Consider the following 22,080-nt stretch of genomic DNA (forward strand, 5'->3'; position numbering starts at 1 on the left):
AAGCTTACCCAGCTTAGGTCATCCCGTTTGACAGCAGCGGGATGTAACACAGGAGCCAGTAGGTCAAGCAGCTTGGGGAAGGCTGAACTTTTCTGCCGTGACTCATCCTTTGTGCAAGCGGCACTGAGGCAGGCAGCAACCCAGACACAGTGACTGGTGTCTCCCTGGCCTCTGGCCTGTCAGGCACCAGCCGCGCAGCTTTGCACAGCAACCTGTCTAGTTAGGCCAGGGTGTCTATCGCAGGTGAAGGCTGTGAGGGAGCCGGGCTGCTGGCTAATGGCTGGAGTCTAGCACCAGCAGTTCAATGCCAGATGGGTAGGCAGGTTAGCATGGGGCAGTGCACTCCCCCCTCTGTGGAAAGAAAACTGCCCCGTTGATGTGTAGCTGAAGCTTTCCAGCTTGGTTCTCTTCCAGCTTACCTGTACAGCTGCTCCCCTTTGCTTCTACGGGCCCAAGTGCCCTGGCCTTGTTACCCACACCAGTGCATGGCTAATAACCCCTTCCTGGGGTGGCTCAGCGCAGCGGCTACCTGAATTGCCGTGGGAAAGACTCACAGGAGAGCTTGCTGCTGATTTAGATAGTCTGAGCCAGAACCTGCTTAGAAGAGCCAATCAGCACCGGCCCCCTCGCATTGTGCTCCACCTGACAAGGGCGGCGCAAGACTTCATGGGCACTCACACCAACTCGGCTCTCTTGCCAGGGGCAGCAGGAAAAAGAACCCCAGCGTGCTGCATCGGGAGGGGGGGGAGGAATGCAGCACCCACCTTGCTGATAGCAGCACACTCAGCCCAGGCTAGAAATCAAAGGGAAGCTGGTGTGGACTTTCGTGGAAGTGAATCCCCATCTGCTTGGATGTTTGGTTCAGCCCTGGTTGGGTGCAGCCTGCGAGCCCCTGTCTGGGGCCTCATCTGTCTGCGCTGCAGGTCCTCCTGGGCTTCCAGCCAGGCTATGGGGAAGATGCACCAGGGAAGGGCTTAATGCTTCAGCAGGCCTGGGGAGCTCTGAGGGGGAGGAAATTAAAAGGACCTTTTCCCAAGCCATGCAGGTTACGCCTAGGGGTAAGATGATGGGGGGGAGCTGTTGGGTATGAGAGCTGGGGCGGGGGCTGACTTTCACAGGAGAGAAGAGCAGGATCTGGAATAAAAGTGAAAGCGACCTCTGGCCAGCCAGAAGCTGGGAGTGGCCAACGGGCCGGATCACTCGGTAATGGCCCTCTCCTGTTCATCTGGCATCGGCCACCGTGGGAAGACAGGATACTGGGCTGGACGGAGTGGCTGGCCAGACCCCATGTGGCTGTTCTTATGCCTGGATATTAGTGGGGAATTCTGGAAAACCAATTAGGGAGGGAGAAGGGGGAAATAGCCCCATGTCTTGGGGGAGGGATGGACCCAGCCATGCTAGGCTGTAGCTGTAGCTGGCTTGTGGGACAGGGAGGTGTGTTGAGCACCTTCCATAAATCTGCACAGGCTTTGCCAGCTGCATATTTGTGGAAATGTGCCCCTTGTTGAAACCAGGCAGCTCACTTTGAAGAGCCCGGTGCTAAAGTGGAGGGAGGGAAGGTGGCTGCAGGAAAGCTATTCGCTGCAGCAAGCAGAGCTGGCTTTTGCCTGGGATTTGCGTCACAGGCTGCACTTGTGTGTGGTCGTTCCAGGTCGCAGGGCCCTTTTTCCAAGGCTTGGGGTGATAACCCTGGTGTTCTGCTCCATTCTGGCATGGCAGATGGTGCTCTACCTACTTGAACACCACCTGATGGTTTCGGTTAGCACCACCTAGCTCTTATGAGTAGATCTCACTCACCTCCTTCGCAAAGTGCTTTATCAGCATCTCCATTGTACGGATGGGGAAACAGACACAGAACAGGGACATGGTTTGCCTGAGGTCACCCAGCAGGCCAGGGGCTGAGCTGGGACCTGAGTCCAGGTTTGGAGTCCTCAGTCTCCAATCCTCGGTAGTCACGGGATTCTCTTTCTCTTCTAAACGGCTGTGCAGTTCTTAGAGAGTTGCTGCGTCCCACCCCGGCTGCTGTTTCTGGGCGTCCTTTGGGAGAAATGCCAGCACAGAAATGCAAAGAATTATTAACAAACCTGAGACTGAAGCCTGGTTTTAGCAGTGACATGAAGTCCTTTTTTGAAACGGCTGGTCTTACGCTTACTCCACTAAAATCAGAGCTCTCAGCTGTGCCCTGGGGGGGCGGCTGTGTAGTGGTCCAGCTGCTCTCGTTAGAGATTCATTCAGTGTCGCAGTCTCCTGCCGTGTGGTTTTGCATATTTGTAAATCCTCTCATCCCCCAAAAGACTACGCAAGTTTATGTGTCGGTCACTGCACCAATTGCGCCTTGCATGAAGAATAAATCATACGTTTGGTACGTGAGCAGAGCACAAGTGTCCTTTCAGCGACTGTCGGAAGGTACGGAGTTGGGGCAGCGATGCATTCGCCTGCTGCCCAGGCCCCAACACTGAATGGAATCGGCTCTTGGCTGGTGCATGGCATGGCAGTAACCACAAGCTGACTTTTGGCCTTTTGTTTTGTTTTAATCTCATACAGCATCTCAGCTGAGAGACTGGGCGCCTTAGGGAACAAAGTTAAGCCCAGCAATGGCCACCGTTTTCATCATGCTTGTAGACATAAGTGTCGTAACCAGGGCCTGAGGAGGATTTGAAGCGCAGCAGACATCTGTCTCCACCGTGGATTTGAGCTGTGTTTGTAATGAGTCGGTGGCTGGGGAGGTGGTTGAGACAGCTACTGAAGTGTGCAAGACCTCAGTCCTAGACCTGCATCTCGTTAGGGTTGTTCCTCTTCCTCGTTGGCGTGGCTCATGCAGGGCCAGACTGGGAGAGGTTGCCATTAACCTCAGTCAGCTTGGGGGGGGGGGGGGTTCCATTATCTGGGGACTTGAAAAGGGGAATGGAGGCTGCTTTCTCAGCCACGTGACGGTGGCTGCTGGAATCACAGGCGCAGCTCTTGGAAGCACGTCAGGCTACATCTAGAATGGTCCCTCTTGGCCTTCAAATCTCTGAATCTAGGATCTACCTGAAAATCAAAGGCTCTGAATTGAGGCTGGAATGAAAAGCAGGGGGTGGACCTGAGAGCTGAGCACAATCCTTGTGAAACTTGAGTTCTTACTGCAACCCACCCTCCAGCCCGATTTGCACCTGCCTCCATGCCCCCTGCCCTTACCCCCCAGCTACGGGGAGCCCGGACCGTGTCTGCGTGCTGCTGTCGCGCATGGGGCTGGAAGTGGCAGAGGAGCTACCTTGCAGGGATCTGCTCCGCTCGAGGGAGTTCCCGGAGCCGGCCTGTAGCCGGGGTCCCCTCCAGCTGGGTCAGGGTGATTTTGCAGATGCAGAATATTTTCCCATTAGCCACTTCCTTTATCGCTGCCCCAGTTCCGAGCAGCGGGGAGTTGGGGGGAGGAACCCAGGACCCAGCATGCACCACCTAGTCTTTGTCCCTGTGCACTTGAGGGTAGCAGGTCATGCCTTCCCCACTACCAGCCCAGCATTGTCGAGGTGACGCCACTGGTCTCCATGGGGAAAGGGGCTGGGGTGGGGAGGATGCTATGGCAACCAGCTGGCACAGGGGAGAAGGGAAGAGGAGTTGCCTAGCAACAGAGGAAGTGCCAGGATGTTCTGATTTAACCAGCCTGATGTTTGGGGGGAGTGGGGTGGGGAGGAGAAGCGAAGGTGTCCGTGCTGTCCTGGGGGTGGGGGCGGGGAGGATGAATCCTCTAATGTCTGCAAACAGCTTTGGCCATCAGGGGAAGGGGGGCGTGGGGCGCTGAGAGCAGTGCCTTTGGGCAGAGGGGTTGCCCACCCCGCTGCGGTACCAAGCTAGGGAGAGGCTCCCAGGGATGAGATGTTGGCTGCAGGTCAGCGAGTCTCAGGCACTTGGGCTGGATTCATCCCAGGGGGGATTGGGGGCTTGTTTTTCTTTTAGGAGGGCAGCTCCCCTGCCTTGGCCCAGGTTTCCCGCTGGCTGGAGCCCCTTGTCCTGGAATGGTTCCAGGCTCCGTCCTACCCACACATGCCCAGCGAACCTCCTGTCCCATACTGGGGGGTTGGCAGTTTGCTAGCTCACCGGGACGTGTGTGTCACCCCTGGCTGTGGGCAGGGACCAGGATGGGACAGGTGCCGCTCGCTGGTGCCTGTCTGGTACTGAATTGTCACCAGACACCCCCTTATACGCACCCGACACTGACCTAGACACACAGGGGATTGCTGCGGGTTCTCCGGGGGCCTTGGGCCCAGCTCTGGCTCTAGCCCAATTAAACGGATGCGGGTGCCGCTTTCAGCATGAGGGGCAACGTCTCAGTATTTGTCTCCGCCGGGCCTGTCTAGCCAGTGGGACGATGGCAGAGCGCTGGGGGCTCGGGGAATTCACCCGTGTATGTCGCAGCGCCGTTCCCAGCTCAGCCCCCTGGAGCCGGAGGGGTCACTAACAGCTCTCGGGGTTAAGCACTTTCTCGGCTCTGCAGCCAAGTCTCTGGTAGCGCAGACCGGGCTGCTGCTGGCTCTGTCACTGGGGCTCCCTCTCTTGGGGCTCAGTGTGTCCCCTCAGCTGGCTGGCAGCAGAATCCACCCGGCCAGCCTGCCGCTGCAATTCCCCTGCCTGCGGGCTCCATTTGGACCCGAGAGGTTGGTCAGTGGGTGGACTCGGCCCAGTCCTGGGATCGTTTCTGCCCGGTCCAGCGTAACGCCCAGGCCTGCAATTGTGGAAGGTCACCAGCAGGTGGCAGCATGCCAGGCCTTATTTTTCTATTGCCAGGCCTGTTGGTTGCAGCACTTGGCTTTGTAGCAAAGAATCCCTCCAGCCCCCCGATTCCCTCCAGCCCCCCTGCTGCAGTTGGTCCCTCACACCTCCCCAGCTCCTGGCGTTGGGGGCAGCTGCTCCTCCCGGGCGCAAGCGGCTACGTCAGCTGTCAGCAGTGCCCAGCGACTCATCTGAGCTGGAGCCCTGGTCCCCTTCTGGGTTCTGCGCAGCACAGGAAGGGCTGGATTCCCCCACCCAGTGGTGTTCAGGCCCCTCCACTGAAGGCTTTAGAAGCCCTGGCAGCAGGGGGGCAGGGAACCGTTTTAACCCTGATTTCAGAAGGAACCAGCCAGGAGCAGGGGAACCTAGCATGGAAGAGAACTGAAGGGCTGGGGGAGTCAGTCTGGCTGGCCCGTAGCCAGCCCGTTTATTACAAATAGCGAAGCTCAGTCATTTAATACAAAACCCAAACCAGCCTGCGATACAGCCAGGGCCTGGGCATGGGAGCCCGTATCAGTGTCGCCGGGCAGCAGCAGGGTGGGCGCTGTTTGCCCATGTATCAGCCCCTGTGTGCAGTGCTGGGGGGGGGGCAGCATGGAATGGGGTTATTCACTGGGGGCCAGCTGAGAGCCCTGAGACTATGCAGCCAATGAGGCCTGAGCAGTTGCCCAGGAGCCTGAGTTTCTGTCCAAAGTGTCTGAGGTCAGGCGGGCTGGGTGGGAGTGGATGGGGGTCTGGGAGGGTGGTGACTGTGTCAGGTGTACGGTTGGTGAGTGAGGGGTAGAGCTGTAGGGTGTGTATATACGTTGGGCATGTGTGTGTGTACATGAGGGTGTGTACCGTGGTGTGTGTGTGTGTGTACGTACATGGAAGGGGTGTGTACCCTGGTATGTGTGTGTGTGTGTGTGTGTGTACATGGGAGGGGTGTGTACCCTGGTATGTGTGTGTGTGTGTGTGTGTACAGGGAGGGGTGTGTACCCTGGTGTGTGTGTGTGTACATGGGAGGGGTGTGTACCCTGGCACGTGTGTGAGTGTGTGCGTGGTGTGTAGTGGAGGTGTACGTTGGGGGCATACACAGCGGCAAGTGTGTACACACACTGGGGTGTCAGTCTGGGCAAGGCTCCATGCCCACGCCTGCCTCCCTGCCCATGCGTTCCTGCACACGTCCCAGTCCTTCCCCAGCCCACTAGCTGGGGCAGGTCTTGTTCCCGCCCTGGAAGTCCGGCCAGACCCTCTGCAGGTCCGTGGGCCCGAAGTGATGCACCAGCACCAGCTTGGAGAACTGGCACTTCTCGTACTCCAGCCTGGCGAGGTTGAAGAGGCCCCAGGGGCTGTTGGTCACGCTGACGCCCAGCTTGTGCAAACAGAGCCCCATGAACACATCCTCCATGTTGATGACCCGGAGGGTCTGGGCCACCCCATACACCTTCTTGGCGAGGTCTCCGGAGAGCACGTAGCCAGGGCCGCCGCAGTACGGGGGGTAGGTGTCATTGGGGTACACCTCCCGGGGCACGTACCACTTGTACGCCTTGCTCCGCAGCGGCCCCGTGTTCCTGTAGATGTACCCCGTCATGAAGTCCTTCTTGGGCGGCAGCTGGAGCTGCAGCAGCTCCCGGGCGAGGAAGCCCACATTGAGGAAGATGTCGCTGTCGGCCTTCATCACGTAGCTGGCATTGGGGCAGTGCCTGCTCACCCACTCCATGCCCATCAGCGTCTTCAGGGTCAGGTTGTTGTAGGTGTCCAGGAAGTCCTGCTGGATGATGTCATGGTGCAGGGTGCTCTCTTCCTCCATCAGCCGCTGCAGCGGGGAGCCGAAGCGCGGGTGGACCCCGGTCAGGAAGAGCCGCACCATGGAGACCCCAGGCACGGTGCTCTCATTGCCCCAGGTCTGGCGGATGACGTTCCTCACCATGATGTCCTTGGGCTCCGTCACCACCAGCAGCACCAGGAAGGGCGCCCGCTCCCGGCACTTGTCCGGCTCATTCAGGAGGAAGCGGTAGCTGTAGGGGTAGACAACCTGCAGCGGGTGCCTGGTGGACGCTGGCGGGCGGCTGGGCACGGGCACAGGCATGGAGTCCCCAGCTGTCTCCTGCTTGGTGCCTCGCCACTGGAAGATGGGGCTGCCGTGGAGCTGCTCCGCAGAGACAGGCTCACCCCGGGGTGCATACAAGAGCTTCCACTGCAGGGTTCTGGGGGTGTCCTGGTGGAGGATGACAACCAGCAGGAAGAGGCAGGAGAAGCAGGCGAAGAAGAGCACTTTGCATGGGAACCGGGGCCTCATGCTGGCAGAGTTCTCAGGGACAGGGCAGAGTCGCAGCCCTCTCCTGCTTCGTGACAGCGCAGACCTAGAGAGAGGGAGGCCCCGTCTGCGTTAGAGCGAGAGCAGCCAGGAGCCTCGGGGAGCAAGCCCAGCCCCCTGGGGCTGTGACCCTGTCTCCCAGGAGGCTGAGTCTGCCGTTGGATGGGAGCTCACCATGTGCTGCAGGGGAAGGGGGGCATGCCACTGAGGCCTTGGCTACGCTGGCACTTTACAGCGCTGCAACTTTCCCGCTCAGGGGTGTGAAAAAAACACACCCCCGAGCGCTGCAAGATACAGCGCTGTGAAGCGCCAGTGTAAACAGTGCCCCAGTGCTGGGCGCGCGGCTCCCAGCGCTGCAAGCTACACCCGTAAGGGATGTGGAGTACGCGCAGCGCTGGGAGAGCTCTCTACACCCGTAAGGGATGTGGAGTACGCGCAGCGCTGGGAGAGCTCTCTACACCCGTAAGGGATGTGGAGTACGCGCAGCGCTGGGAGAGCTCTCTACACCCGTAAGGGATGTGGAGTACGCGCAGCGCTGGGAGAGCTCTCTACACCCGTAAGGGATGTGGAGTACGTGCAGCGCTGGGAGAGCTCTCTACACCCGTAAGGGATGTGGAGTACGTGCAGCGCTGGGAGAGCTCCAACCACACTCACACTTCAAAGCGCTGCCGCGGCAGGACTGCCACGGCAGCGCTTTGAAGTTTCAAGTGTAGCCATACCCTCAGTCAGCTGCCCCCAATGCCCCAGCCTGGCACTGGGGGGCGCAGTGCTGCAGGGACCAGGGGGCTCAGCAGGGGGCGCTCTCCCTTGGCAGTCGGTGCTGCCCCTAATGCCCCAGCCTGGCACTAGGGGGCGCTGTGCTGCAGGGACCAGGGGGCTAGGCAGGGGGCGCTCTCCCTTGGCAGTCGGTGCTGCCCCCAATGCCCCACCCTGGCACTAGGGGGCGCTGTGCTGCAGGGACCAGGGGGCTCAGCAGGGGGCGCTCTCCCCTGGCAGTCGGTGCTGCCCCCAATGCCCCAGCCTGGCACTAGGGGGCGCTGTGCTGCAGGGACCAGGGGGCTCAGCAGGGGGCGCTCTCCCTTGGCAGTCGGTGCTGCCCCTAATGCCCCAGCCTGGCACTAGGGGGCGCTGTGCTGCAGGGACCAGGGGGCTAGGCAGGGGGCGCTCTCCCTTGGCAGTCGGTGCTGCCCCCAATGCCCCACCCTGGCACTAGGGGGCCCCTCAGTCCAGCTGGCCCCCAATGCCCCGCCTGGCACTAGGGGGCGCTGTGCTGCAGGGACCAGGGGGCTCAGCAGGGGGCGCTCTCCCCTGACAGTCGGTGCTGCCCCCAATGCCCCACCCTGGCACTGGGGGGCGCAGTGCTGCAGGGACCAGGGGGCTAGGCAGGGGGCGCTCTCCCCTGGCAGTCGGTGCTGCCCCCAATGCCCCAGCCTGGCACTAGGGGGCGCTGTGCTCCAGCGACCAGGGGGCTCAGCAGGGGGCACTCTCCCCTGGCAGTTGGTGCTGCCCCCAATGTCCCAGCCTGGCACTAGGGGGCGCTGTGCTGCAGGGGACCAGGGGGCTAGGCAAGGGGCATTCTCCCCTGGCAGTCGGTACTGCCCCCAATGTCCCAGCCTGGCACTAGGGGGCGCTGTGCTGCAGGGACCAGGGGGCTCAGCAGGGGGCGCTCTCCCCTGGCAGTCGGTGCTGCCCCCAATGCCCCAGCCTGGCACTAGGGGGCGCTGTGCTGCAGGGACCAGGGGGCTCAGCAGGGGGCGCTCTCCCCTGGCAGTCGGTTCTGCCCCCAATGCCCCAGCCTGGCACAAGGGGGCGCTGTGCTGCAGGGAGTGCGGTGGGGGCTCAGTAGGGGGCACTCTCCCCTCTGAATTGGCAGCTTAATTCTAAGCGGGTGAGCCATGACAAACAAGGTCCTCTGGCCCGTCCACCTGGCTTACGCTGCTAACCCGGCTGCCGTGGCTGCACCTGCCTCATTCCATTGCCCTTCCTAAAGCCCCCTCGCAACTGCAGCAGGAGACACCGGCCAGCCGTCATGTCCCCAGCACCCCCCACAAACTGGTGTGCAGTGTTGCTGTCTGGCTGGTTCACACACGGGCTGCTCCACCACAAAGGCAGCTGCAGCTCAGTGGCCGGTGAGCAGCGGTTCTTGTCTCTCTCACAGTGGCCAGCACCACCTCGCACTCCACACACACCAGGGGCTGGAAAACCCCCGGTGGGGCAAGGGGGCTCCTGGTCTCTGGACACAGGTGCTTGGAGGGACCAAGCCGGGATATGAGACCAAAGCGACCAGCCCCACGTGCCCCTGGACAGGCAGCACTTTGCAGCCAGCCCCCTCCTGCGGCAGCTCCGTGAGTCACCCCCAGCGACCCCGCTGCCTCCATCCGGTCCCAGCATCCTGGAACGTTGATTCTCAGATTGCGGGAGATCCGGAACTGGCAGGGGCACCCCTTGGCCTGCTGAGAAGGAAACAGAGTCCAGCAGCGTCTGGGCCTGTGCCCAGAGCAAACACGGGAATGGGGGATCTGGCACCGGGACACCTCGGCCAAGTGTAAACAGCTTGGTGTGGTGCGGAGTGGGCAGCGCTTGCCTGCCGTTCTGCGGCTGAACCTGTTGGCTGATGGATTTAATCTTCTGCCTCCCCAGAGTTGTTCGGGAATGCAACAGGATCAAGGCAGTGGGGAGGGGAGGGAACGTTGGGAGCTGGGCTCCAGGGTGCCTGGGTTCTGTCCTGGCTCTGGGAGGGGAGTGGGGTCTAGTGGTTAGAGCAGGAGGGGCTGGGAGCCAGGACTCTTGGGTTCACTCACTAGGTGAGCAGGGTGAAGGCCCTTCCCTTCGCTGTGTCTGTTTGGCTGGCAGCCCATGGCAGTGGTTTGCAGCATGGCAGCTGGGCAGCCTGCCCAAGAAGATCTCCGCAGGGCAGGGAAAGGCAAACGAGGAAGAGTCTCTGTCTCTCCCACTTGAGGCCTCCCTGCCAGCTGCTGGGCAGCATTCCTGTGGCCCTGTGGTATTTCCTCCACGGGCGATTGATGCCTTTGGCAGCCCTGCTGTTCCAGAGCCAACTGGCCGTAAGAGCTGGAGCCAAGGGGAATTGCCAGAGCCGGGACCTTCCCGCCCAGCGGTTCGCAGCCCCGTGAACCTGGCTCCGGCAAGGCCCCGGTGTGCATTGGGTGTAAAGTGCTGTGTGGGCAGAGGAAGGATGGGCCTGTGGCTGGGGCTCTAGCTTAGCACTCGGGAGACCAGCAGCAAGGCCCTGCTCTGCCGTGGCGTTCCTGAGTGATGCCATGACTCAGTTTCCACCTGTGTGTGATGCGCTGCCCCCCACAGAGTTTAGGGGTGTGAGGATCAAAGCACTGCAGATTTGACTCCACTACTCAGCTGATGGGGGGATGGACGGAGAGATTTCTCCTCTAGTGGCTGCTCTGCTTACAGGATAACAGCCCACTACTGCCGCTTGCTAACGGAGCTGCTGCTTTAGCACAACCCAAAGAGGCTTGTGCTGTGGACATGAGGTTACAGTGCTCAAACCTCCCAGAAATTATTAGAGTTATTATGTCACTAGGATGGTAGCACTGAAAGGCCGCAATCAAGATCAGGGCCCCGTTGCACTGGGTGCTGCACAGACCCTGGCCAAGATCAGGGCCCCGTCGTGCTGGGCGCTGCCCAGACCCCGGCCAAGATCCAGGCCCCAAGACGCCAGGCGCTGCCCAGACCCTGACCGAGATCCGGGCCCCGTTGTGTTGGGTGCTGCCCAGACCCCAGCGGAGATCAGGGCCCCCGTTACATTAGGTGCTGCACAGACACAATGAGAGACAGTCTAAATAGACAAGTGTGGGGACAGGAACCGGAGATGGTAAACAGGCCAAGGTCATGCAGCAGGGCAGTGCAGAGCTGGGGACAGAACCCAGGAGTCCTAGCTCCCAGGTCTCCCCTGCTCTAACCACTAGACCCCACTCCCCTCCCAGAGCCAGGGAGAGAACCCAGGAGTCCTGGCTGGCTCCTCCTCCAGTGCCCCACCACTGGGCCCTCTTCCTACCAAGCAGGTGCAGAGGGGTGCTGCTGGCTAGAGTGGGAACCAAGTACACATGGGTTCTAGTGACAGCGCTGAGAACTCTCTGTTCTGGGCACAGAACCAGAAGTCCTGGCTCCCACCCCTCCTCCGCAACCACCCCACACCCCGCCCCATCACCTCTCTGTTCTGGGCACAGAACCAGAAGTCCTGGCTCCCACCCCTCCTCCGCAACCACCCCACACCCCGCCCCATCACCTCTCTGTTCTGGGCACAGAACCCAGGAGTCCTGGCTCCCACCCCTCCTCCTCAACCACCCCACACCCCGCCCCACCTCTTCTCTGTTCTGGGCACAGAACCCAGGAGTCCTGGCTCCCACCCCTCCTCCACAACCACCCCACACCCCGCCCCATCTCCTCTCTGTTCTGGGCACAGAACCCAGGACTCCTGGCTCCCACCCCTCCTCCTCAACCACTGCAAACCCTGCCCCAGCTCCTCTCCGTTCTGGGCACAGAACCCAGGAGTCCTGGCTCCTGGGCCCCATCCTGCTCTAAGCTAACTCCCTCCTGGAGCTAAAACCAGGGTGCAGGTGCCCTGTAACCACTAGCTCCCACAGCCTCTCTATCCCAGTGGCCCGAGAGCCAGGCCTTTGGAACCTGTGTCAAAGGTCTCTGCACAGCACTGCCTGAACAGAACTAAAGCCCAAGTCCCTGGCCGAGCTGGGGAGGAAGGGAAACACTCTCGCCCCCTTAGCTCTGCCCCCCACACTCAAATCCCCCCCCCCAGGGTATTTCTCTGTGCAGCATTTCCCCGGCTGTTTTTTAAGGCCAGATGTCCCAGGTAAGGTGGGTCCTGGCTGCGGGTTCCCTGTCAGAACCTGCTCTTAACTGTCAGGTTGAACCAGAACTGCCCCGTCCCTGCACGGCCCCTCCACTGATCCGTGTGACTCCACTTCCCCGACATCGCCCTTCCTGTGGGACCTCGCCACGACCCAGCGGCCGCTTCCACTCTTCTGTGAACTGCTCGTCCCTCACCATTGCTTCCCCCTACCCTGGCCTGACGCTGAGACACTAGGGGCAGGACTCAGCTAGGTAATATCGACTTCAATTGGAGGCTCTGTGGGGCAGGGACCCCCGCTCTGTTCTGGGCTCCTAGGCTCTACCGTACTTCACCTAATAAATAATGTACAGCACCCAGCACAATGGGGCCTGGGCCATGGCTGGGGCTCCCGGGTGCTACCATAATACACCTAATAAATACTACTAATAAAATAACCTAGGATAATTTGCAAGAAAAGCAGTCACAGAACCAAACAATGGGGGAAAGGGGCCATGAGACAAGTGGGGGGCCACACCCAGCGGCACCAGGACCAGCAATGGCACTACCGGGTGTTGGTTTCCCTGGGCGTCCCAGCTTGGGGCAGCCGGTAAGTGACAATCTGCAGAAAGCTGAAATGCGCTGAGGGCACGAGGAAGGAAAGTGCCAGGCGGCTGCGTGTGTGACCAAGGGTGCCTCTGCCATGTGGCTCAGCAGCAGCACGTGGCCAATGGTGCCATGACCCAATCCCAGGCTCTGATCAGGCGTCACTCAGCCGGCCTGGGCGATATCACCAGACATGAGCCAGGAAGAAAAAAATTCGCATGTCTCTGGTTCCCCAAGCCAGAGCCCGGCCCTCCAGGGCTGCGGGGAGGGGAGGGGGTCACGTGAAGACAAGGGCAGAGGTGTTTCGCTGGACCCACCCTTTACAGATGCTGCCACGTGTTTTCTGTGGGGCTTCCACAGGCTCATTCCTTCCTCCCCGCCATTCTCCTGCCTTCTGTGACCTACCAGGGGCTCTGAGCCCGGCCCCAAATCGCAGTGAAATGACCCAGTTGGCCCTGTACTTTGAGAACAACCCACCTTGAGAGGCTCAGCCAGTCGCTTGGCAGGAGTTGTGCCTGATACCCCACTGTGCTCTGGTTTGCCAGCAGCACCGTAGAGCAGCGCTGGGCCACCAGGCCCTGAGGCGCTCCAGAGACGCCTCTCCAGAAGCCTGGCCGCTGACTCTCGCTCCCATGCTCAGGCACAAACGGATCATTAGGTCTGGGGCAGAAACTTCCCCCCAGCTCAATGATCTGGGGGACAGTGGGGGGGGGTGTTCGCCTCCCTCTGCAGCGCGAGGCACCTGCTGTGGTCACCAGGGCACACCTCACCTCGTCACATTCCCTGCCGAGGCGTTGCTGGCCGGAACTGCTTAGTCTCCTGAGGGCTGTATGTGATCCTCAGAGCTAATGGTTCCTTCTGGCCTGAAACTCTCACACTAGCACAGAGGAGACCACACACTGGGTGTCAGTTGAAGTGATCTGGATCTGAAATGGAGCCCTGAACTTCCCCCCTACACAGTGCAACTTTCCAAAGAGTTTCACAGTGACACAGGTCGAAAACGAACCATCTTCTTGTAAAGGTGTCTTGTTGGCCTGATAAGAGCCTGTCAAACTCCACGTCCCGCGTCCTCCTGCTGGGGGACGCAGGCCGAGCAGCCTTGATGCTATAGCTCAGAATGTGGTTTCGGTATGAAACTGTTCAACCCGCTCGGTAACATTCTGTAGCTGGGTTTATCTGCCCCCCAGGATGTGCACCACCGTGGACTCCTTTTCAGGACCTGCACATGGTACTAATTAGACGACTGGATTCTGATCTACTTTGGCTGCTGCCTTGCTGCTTCGTTGGCGGCGTTGTTTGGTTTCATGTTCAGTGGCAGATTCTATTTCTATTTACGAACATAGGAACGGCCAGACTGGGTCAGACCAAAGGCCCCTCCAGCCCAGTGTCCTGTCTGCTGACAGTGGTCAATGCCAGGTGCCCCAGAGGGAATGACCAGAACAGGGGATCACCAAGTGATCCATCCCCCATTCCCAGCTTCTGGCTGGCTAATTAACCTTTCATCATCAGACTGTCCAACCCCTGTGGCCGCAGCCTCTGAGCCCCTGGCAGTGGTTAGCGTATTTACCCTTGGCAGGCAGGTAGGCGCCATTCCCATTTTACAGAGAGTAGCTCCCACCAGCCTCCTGAGCTTGGAGACTCTCTCAGAGCCTGGATGAGTTTGATGGCCTTCTAGTGCGATTACACATACTGACATAAGGGCAATTGCAGCTCCTGCTTCCTGGTGGAGCAAGGCAGGGACTGGGGCACGACTGGAGTGACTAACTTCTCCTTTCTTCCCCTTCCGCCTTGCAGGTTGGCACAGTGGGCGAAGCCACGCCAGGCTCTTTTCCTCCCTGCCCTTCCTCTTAAGTATCAGGCGTTGGCAACTGTCGGAGGTCGGGGGCAGGATGCAGCTAGGAACCGTGAGTGCCGGCCACTCAGCCAGGATGGCAGGCCAGGTATTTCCAGTGCTTCTCTTATACAAGGCACTGGCCAGACCTTGTCTGTAATGTGGGTGCGTGTTGCAGCGAGAGGGACTCAGACCCCCCGAAGGGAGAGGAGCTACTGACGCCAAGGGCCAACGCTGTCACCTTCCGCTGCGGGGCCTCGGCACGGCTGACGCTGGTTTCCAGCTGGTTTATCCAGGAGAGGATTAAGAGCCAGTTGCTCACAGTTGAGAGGAAAAATCTGACCTAGCAGGTGCAGGCCGGGGCAGCTCCGTCAGCCTAACTGGGGCTACAGATTTAACTATCCTGAGCGCCACTGTGGGAAAGTGGCTGAAAGTCCCTGAAGCGTCACGTTGACCTAGAACAACGAACACCATCGCCGACGGGAAACAGTGCCACCGGGCAACACAGTCAGGTGCAAGCCAAAGGCCTCCTGCGATAACTCAGGGACTGTGTGAAAACCAAGCCTGGGAAACGAGGCCCACACGGGGCCAGACCTCAGCGAGCCAGACTTGGTGGGCTGGAAATGAGGCCATGGGAGGACGGGCTGGCCTGCTCCCAGCCCGGCTGAGCGGTCTCACCATTGGACCTTCGTTGTCCCGAGCCCAAGAGCTGGCCTGAGCAGGTGACCCAGAGGCCACCACCTCTAGGTGGGATCCCAACCACCCCCTGGCATACGAGCCCGTCCCACGCCCCTCAGGTGCCCTTTCCTGCCGCACCTTCTAGCTCCTCCTGCCCACCGTCGCCTGGTGCCTTTGGGTTGCCACGGGGCTGGTTTGATAGAGATTTTTGCAACACCACGGTGAGCCCGCAGCCACAATGAGCCAGAGAAAGCACCAGCCTTCGCAGCCTGACGCAGGTCTGTGTTTGCCAGGCCTCGGAGTGGCTGCCCAGTCCGTGTGCCAGGCCTGTGTTTATCCAGTAACAAGCTGACAAGGAAAAGTCAACTTCAAGGACAATAAACACTGCAGGTCCTGTTTGTTCTTCCCCCCGGCCTGTGTTTGCTTGTGTCATCTAGGAACCACAGCAATGTCGGCTCCAGCCCCAGCCAGCCTGTCTCTGCCCCCCAACCAGGCCAGTTATCACCAGCCTTAACCCCACCCCAAAGCGTCAAAGAGCAGGGACTGAACCCCTCCCCCGCTGGGGGCCCAGGGCTGGGCAAATTAAAACGTCACTGCTTTACCTGCCCCTCCCCTGCCCCCCACTTTTGGTATCTTTAATAAAGGCTCCAAGGCTTTGCTGGCGGCTGTGCTGGCAGTTCGAGGCTCCCACCCCGCCACACCTCGGGTTCATGGTGGCCGGTGCCTGGGTTGTGTTAACATCGCTGGCTCCTAGGGTCCATTAATTCCAGCTCAATTAATGCCCCAGCCCAGCGCCAGCTGCTGGGCACCACCCATTGGGACTGGACTAAGGGGGTTTTCATCAGGAAGGGGGATTAGCCGGGCCAGGCCCGGGGTGTTTTCTCCCTCACCCAGGCTCTGCACTTTGACTTCAACTTTTCTCTAGCTCCACCACAAGCTATGGGCTGGACACGGGGCTCTCTGGGGGAGCTTCTCAGGCCTGGGCTATGCAGGAGCAGGGGAAGAACCCCTGGGCGGTGGCCCTGGTGCTCGGACGGGGAGCTGGTGCTAAAGGACAGCGAGGGGACTGCGGAGAGACGGCCCCCGAGGGCAGCGCGAGGCCCAGGCTCTGATCAAGGCCCCGGTTGTCTTGCACAGACCCGTGGCCAGAGACGGCCCCTGCCCCAAGGAGCTTACGCTCTGTCCCAGAGCCCCGGCAAGACGCGGGTTCTAGTCCTGGGCCAAGCATGTCCTTCGTGTGTCACTTCTGCAGCTATACACCCAGGATAACGGTGCTGCGCTGCCAGGTGTTACCCGTGCGATAAAGGGCCGCTCTGATTGCCCTAGGGCATTGGCTGCTAAGTAGCTATTTCACAACCAGGAACCAGGGCAGTGAAAATCTTTCTAGAGCTCTGGGATTGGCCAGCCCCAGGCAGCTGTTTTATAAAGCCTCTTTCCTTCCCAGTTGGGAAGCGGGGGTGGGACAGCAGGATTGCAAGGGGGGGGTCTGTTCACCAGGGGAGCCATTAGCAGCAGAGGGATCAGAGTTTAGGAGTCCACATTTGTGTTACTGCCAGGAAGGCAGGGTGACCAGACAGCAAGTGTGAAAAATCAGGACGGGGGTGGGGAGTAATAGGAGCCGATATAAGAAAAAGACCCAAAAATCGAGACTGTCCCTACAAAATCAGGACATCTGGTCACCCTACAGGAAGGCAGCTATGGCAGATGGCTGAGAGCAGCAGGCTACCACCCGTTCTGGGAGCTGAATGGCATCCAGAGGTTAGAGCGGGAGGGGGGCTGGGGGCCAGGACTCCTGGGTTCTATCCCTAGCTGTGGGAGGGGAGTGATGTCTAGTGGTCAGAGCACAGGCAGGGTTTCTAATACCTTGTGCCAATTCCTCCCCTGCCCCATGCCTCAGTTTCCCCCTCTGTAAGAGAGATGGTCCTGCCTCCATGAAGTGCGTTGAACTCCATGGATGGAAAGCAGCCATGGCAGGCTCTCTACCGTAGAGTTGCTAATGGCAGGTACTTACCAGGCCCCCACTCTGGTATCTGGGCATCCCTTGGGGGTGGGCTATTCCCCCACTGCACACAGGGGCCCCAAAGCAGCTCCGTGGCTCACCCACAGCCCAACATGGACTCAAACCCAGGGCCAGGCCAGCACTCTGAACACTGCTCCCTCCTGCCCCCTCACCTACTCTGATGGGAAGGGAGGACTGGAGTGAGCTGTGGGGCAGGGGATGACGGGAGCAAAGGTGACTGCAGAAGCTGGAGCCAGGTGCTCTGAGGTAAGTGAAAGGGCGTGACACAAGAATGCAGGGCTCGGGCAATCTGGTTAGAGCACATTTCGGCTGAGGAATCACCTGAAAATGTGATTTCCCCAACACCTCTGGGAAAGGCCGGGATCCTGCTGCGCCCGCAGCAGGAGGGGGGAAAGCCAGGGACTCAATCGTCCCTTTGCGGGAAGGGTTAGGGACCCGGCTTCTCCCTGATAGCTGGGGAATCGTCCCCCAGAAGGGTCAGGGGCCCCATCTGTGGGGCTAGTTAAAGCCCTGCTAGGACAGGAAAGGGGTGCCGGGGAGGGGTTGTCAGTTACATTCAGCCCCATCAAACCCAGCCGCAGGGAGTGGGACCGAGACCGGGCCTGATCCCAGAAGCCCTGACAGGCGAGTGCAGCGTCACTAGGGTGACTGGCCGTCCCGCTGTGATTGGGACCATCCAGTATGAGGGTCTTTGGCTTCTATACGCAACTATTCCTGACTCCCCCGCCCCCGAAAAAGTGTCCCAATTTTGCACTCTTGTTATCTGGTCACCTCGAGCGTTACGCCCATGAGTCAACCCAGCACAGGCCAGCTGGGGAGCAGGAAGGTGGCCGGCAGCTAAAACTTCCAGCCAGGCTTCAGCCTTGGCAACAGGATTTTCCGGTTTTCCGTGCAAGCCCCGTGAACGCACAGAGTCATGTTGCCAGTGTAGCAGCTGGGGCTCTGGGGGTGGAAGGGCTGGGCTGGGATTCAGGAGACCAGTGTTCAGTTCCTGCCCCTGTGGCTCCCTGTGTCACTGCCACTCTCCGTGCCTCGGTTTCCCCCCACCCCAGCGCAGTTAGACTGCTAGATCTTTGGGGCTGGGATTGTCTCTTGCACTGTGTCTGGGCAGCGCCTGGCACGACGGGGTCCTGATTTCAGCAGTGACTACTGTAACAGACACAATACTAAGCCCCTTTCAAAGTCCTGCTTGAAGCTGGCCGGGGCCGAGAGCCCTTTGCAGGGAAGGAATCACAAGCAGTACCGAAAAACAGCCAGTCCGCGATTCAACCCAGCCCTCAGCGAGCCCAGCCTACCCCGGGAGCTGCTCTAACCCCACTGGGGAATCCTGCCCCCAGCCCCTCCCATGAGACCCCCCCAACCCTTGCCTGGTCTCTGCAGACCCCTCACAGCAGGGACTCTCCCTCTAAGCACCTTCCCATTCAGAACCGCAGATCCAGGGCATCTCACCTTGCAGGGAGCCACATGGGCCTGTAGGTTAGATTCCCCCTCCCTCCCCTCCAGCAACAAGGCCCTGACCCACCTGGTGCTTGTGGGGCGACAGGCAACGTGGGAGGGATGGGGTTAAAACCAGCCAGCACAGCACACAGGGAGCATGAACCGAACCCAAGAGCCCAGGAGTGATGGGGAGTTTGCTCCTGACCCGCTGGGTTTCCACCGCAGTGGCTGGGCTGAGCAATTCCTCCGGCGTGGGACGGGGGGGCTTTTCTTCCTACCCCTTTATCGTGAGAGAGCGAGAGATCTGCTTCTAAGGGCTGGTACAATCTTTCTTATCCTTCTCCTCACTCTCTAGCTCAGGGGGAGGCACCTATGGCACAGGTGCCGAAGGCGGCACGCGAGCGGATTGTCAGTGGCGCTCACACTGCTGGGTCCTGGCCACCGCTCCGGGGGGCTCTGCATTTTAATTTAATTTTAAATGAAGCTTCTTAAACATTTTAAAAACCTTCTTTACTTTCTATACAAGAAGAGTTTAGTTCTATATTAGCGACTTCTAGAAAGAGACCTTCTAAAACCGTTACAATGTGTGACTGGCGTGGGAAACGGTCAATCGGAGTGAATCAGTGAAGACGGCACAGCACGTCTGGAAGGTGCCGACGCCTGCCCAGCTGGGTCTCGTGGCTTCCTTCCTTGTTCCTTTCGCTCTCTCTACAGCCGTCTTTCTTACGTGTCATTCTAACCTGCTTCCCAATTGTTCATCCTTCCCGTCACACAGCTCCCTTCTTCTGTCTCTCCCTCACTCAGCCCTGGCCCCATTCGTTCTAGCCGTTTGGCTCTCTCTCCCCACCTCTTTCCTTCCCCATTCTCCCAGCATCTCCCGCTCACCTGTGGGCTGTGCGGTGCCGCCCGGCTGAGCCCTGCTCGCGTCTCTCTCCTGTCCCGGCCCCCTCCCGGCACAGTTTGTTACACACGTTCTGGGTGTGGGGGGAGGATTGCACAAGGCAGCTGACGACAGTGCCCAGCATGCGCCCTCCCCGCAAACTTCCTGCTTCCCTCCCTTTGCCGGGGCAGGGCCCTGCTGCCCCACTGCCTGGGGCCAGGGGATGGGGGTGGCTGGGCTGGGCACTCCCCTGTACTTTGACACATATTGCGACAGGGTGGGCTGGGCCAGCTGCTTTCCCTGACATCAAGTCCCTGCTGCCACCTGGCCCTGGGTACCAGGATCTGGGCCCCTCTCGGGTGTGGGGTCTGGGCCTTGTCTGCCCCAGGGAACCTCCCCCCTCCCGGTCAAGGCCAGGCGCCGGGGGCTGGTGATCAGGGCTGAGGATCAAGCACCTGTTGGTCTCTGGGCCGTGACCCCTTGCAGCCCTGGGGCCTAATTCCCCCCCCCCCCCGAGCCTGATCCTTCCCCCTCCCCCCACCAGCCCTGGGCCTGATCCTTCCCCCTCCCCCCATCTACTGCTCTGTCTGTTCTTGTCCTAACTCCTTGGATTGCCCAGCGGGGACCCCCGGGGCTGCTCACCGCTCCCTGGGTCATCACCGGCTCCAGCAAGGGCCGCAGTGTCGGAGGTCAGAGCCAGTGCAGGGCCCGGGGGAGCCGGGAGGGGCTCTTCCCCGGGGAGATTTGCACTGGGGCTTCAGGTGGAGGGCATGGCCCTGGCTAGGTCAGGGGGACAGCGACGCAGGAGCTGGGCTCCACCTCAGAGGCAGCTGCATTTCAGCGCCGGGTATGTGAGCCCAGCAGGCTGCCCCTTGCTCCTTTCAGGCTGGAATCTGACTCGTCCAGCCCCACCCCAGGCCAGGGGCTACAATACGGACCTGGAGGTAGCAGTTCCTGGACACTCCCTCCCAGAGACAGGGATAGAACCCAGGAGTCCTGGCACCAGCTCTGACCCACTAGGCCCCACCCCCCTCCCAGAGCTGAGGAGAGAACCCAGGAGTCCTGGCTCCCAGCCTCCCTCTGCTCTAAGCCATAGATCCTGCTTCCCTCCCAGACCAGGGTGAGAACCCAGGAGTCCTGGATCCTACCTGCCCCTGCTCTAACCACCAGGCATCGCTACCTCCTTGTCCAGAGTCTCCACCCTTTCGACCCATCTCTGCTCCAGCAGGGGAACCTGCCACTATCCCAGCCGTTAATAGTGACGCCTGCAGCATGGCCCCTCCCTGTGCGCCATAGGCCCTGGCACTGGATTAAACCCCCAGGCAGTGGATGTGCCAGCCCCTTGTGGGGTGGTAAATGCTTCCACACCCAGCACGGGGGGGGAACGGGGGACGGACAGCAGCTCAGGGCCAGGCTTTCAGCCAAACGCAGCCCGGCGCCCCCCACCCCCTCCCCACAGCCCAGCGCCCCCCACCAGGTCCCTGCCCCGCTCTCCGCAGCATAGCGCCCCACCCCTGGCCCCCATCCCACTCCCCGCAGCCCGGCGCCCCCCACCAGGTCCCTGCCCCGCTCTCCGCAGCATAGCGCCCCACCCCTGGCCCCCATCCCACTCCCCGCAGCCCGGCGCCCCCCGCCCCCTCCCCGCAGCCCAGGGCCCCCCACCAGGTCCCTGCCCCGCTCTCCGCAGCATAGCGCCCCACCCCTGGCCCCCATCCCATTCCCCGCAGCCCGGCGCCCGCCCTCTAAGCCCCTGCCACACTCCGCTCCCTGCAGCCCAGCACTCCACACCTGGCCCCCACCCCACAGCCCGGTGCCCCCCCACCAGACTCCCACCCCGCATCCCAGCACCACCCTGCTCCTCAGCGCCCCTCACCAAGCCCCACCCCGCTTCCCCCATCCCAGTACCCCCTGCTCCCCAGCACCCCCCCATCTAGCCCCCACTCCGCTCCCGGCAGCCCAGCGCCCCCCTGTTCCCCAGCACCCCCCCACTGAGCCCCCACTCCACACCCCACAACCCAGCGCCCCCCTGCTCCCCAGCACTCCCCCAAGCCCCCATCCCGCTTCCACAGCCCGGCGCCCCCCTGCTCCTCAGCGCCCCCCCACCGAGCCCCCGCCCCGCTTCCCGGCGCCCCCCTGCTGAGCCCTTGCCCCACTCTGCTCCCCGCAGCCCAGCACCCTACCCCTGGCCCCCACCCCACAGCCCAGTGCCCCCCCGCCTGGCCCCCACCCCGCATCCCAGAACCCCCCTGCTCCCCAGCACCCCCCCCCACTGAGCCCTCCCCGCTCCCTGCAGCCCGGCGCCCCCACCCCACTGAGGCCCCGCCCCGCTCCCCGTTCCTCCGTGCCCCCTAGCCCAGGCAGTGGGCTCTTGTTCAGAAGTTGCAGCTCCTGGGTCCCAGCCTGGCTGGAGCTGAGCTGCTGACAGCTGAGGCAGGCCCCACGGTTCTCTCGTACCCGCAGCCCAGTTGCCCCGGCAGGGTGGGTGCCGAGGCCTCTCCAGGGAGGGGTCCCTCGCCCGGGGTGTGGGGCCCACAGGGCTGTTGCTGGAGGCAGGGTTGTCTGCAGGGTTCAGGCCTCGCAGCTGCTCCGGGGTGAGGAGCCCAGTCTGGCCCGGGGCAGAGACCAAGCCAGGCAGGAACCAACCCCCCAGCCCTGCTCCAAACCAGAGCAGTGAATGGCCCAGGCCCCACCTGCTGCCCGTCCCACCCCGGAGGGGGCCCTGTCTCGCCTGCACCCGGAGGCCAGGGCAGCACCAGCCTGG

General features: G+C 61.1%; 1 protein-coding gene across 1 annotated transcript; it reads right to left on the reverse strand.

Annotated features, from left to right (window-relative positions):
- Positions 1-5,887: 5,887 nt before the first annotated feature.
- LOC115642506 (beta-1,3-galactosyltransferase 2-like) lies at positions 5,888-19,376 on the reverse strand. Its single transcript, XM_030546074.1, has 2 exons — positions 19,325-19,376; positions 5,888-7,094 (listed from the first exon to the last, which is right to left on the reverse strand). Exon 2 carries the CDS (start codon positions 7,028-7,030, stop codon positions 5,936-5,938), a length of 1,095 nt encoding a protein of 364 aa, XP_030401934.1. The 5' UTR covers positions 7,031-7,094; positions 19,325-19,376; the 3' UTR covers positions 5,888-5,935.
- Positions 19,377-22,080: the final 2,704 nt, after the last annotated feature.

Source organism: Gopherus evgoodei, unplaced genomic scaffold (genome assembly GCF_007399415.2).
Source record: "Gopherus evgoodei ecotype Sinaloan lineage unplaced genomic scaffold, rGopEvg1_v1.p scaffold_40_arrow_ctg1, whole genome shotgun sequence".
NCBI lineage: Eukaryota > Metazoa > Chordata > Testudines > Testudinidae > Gopherus > Gopherus evgoodei.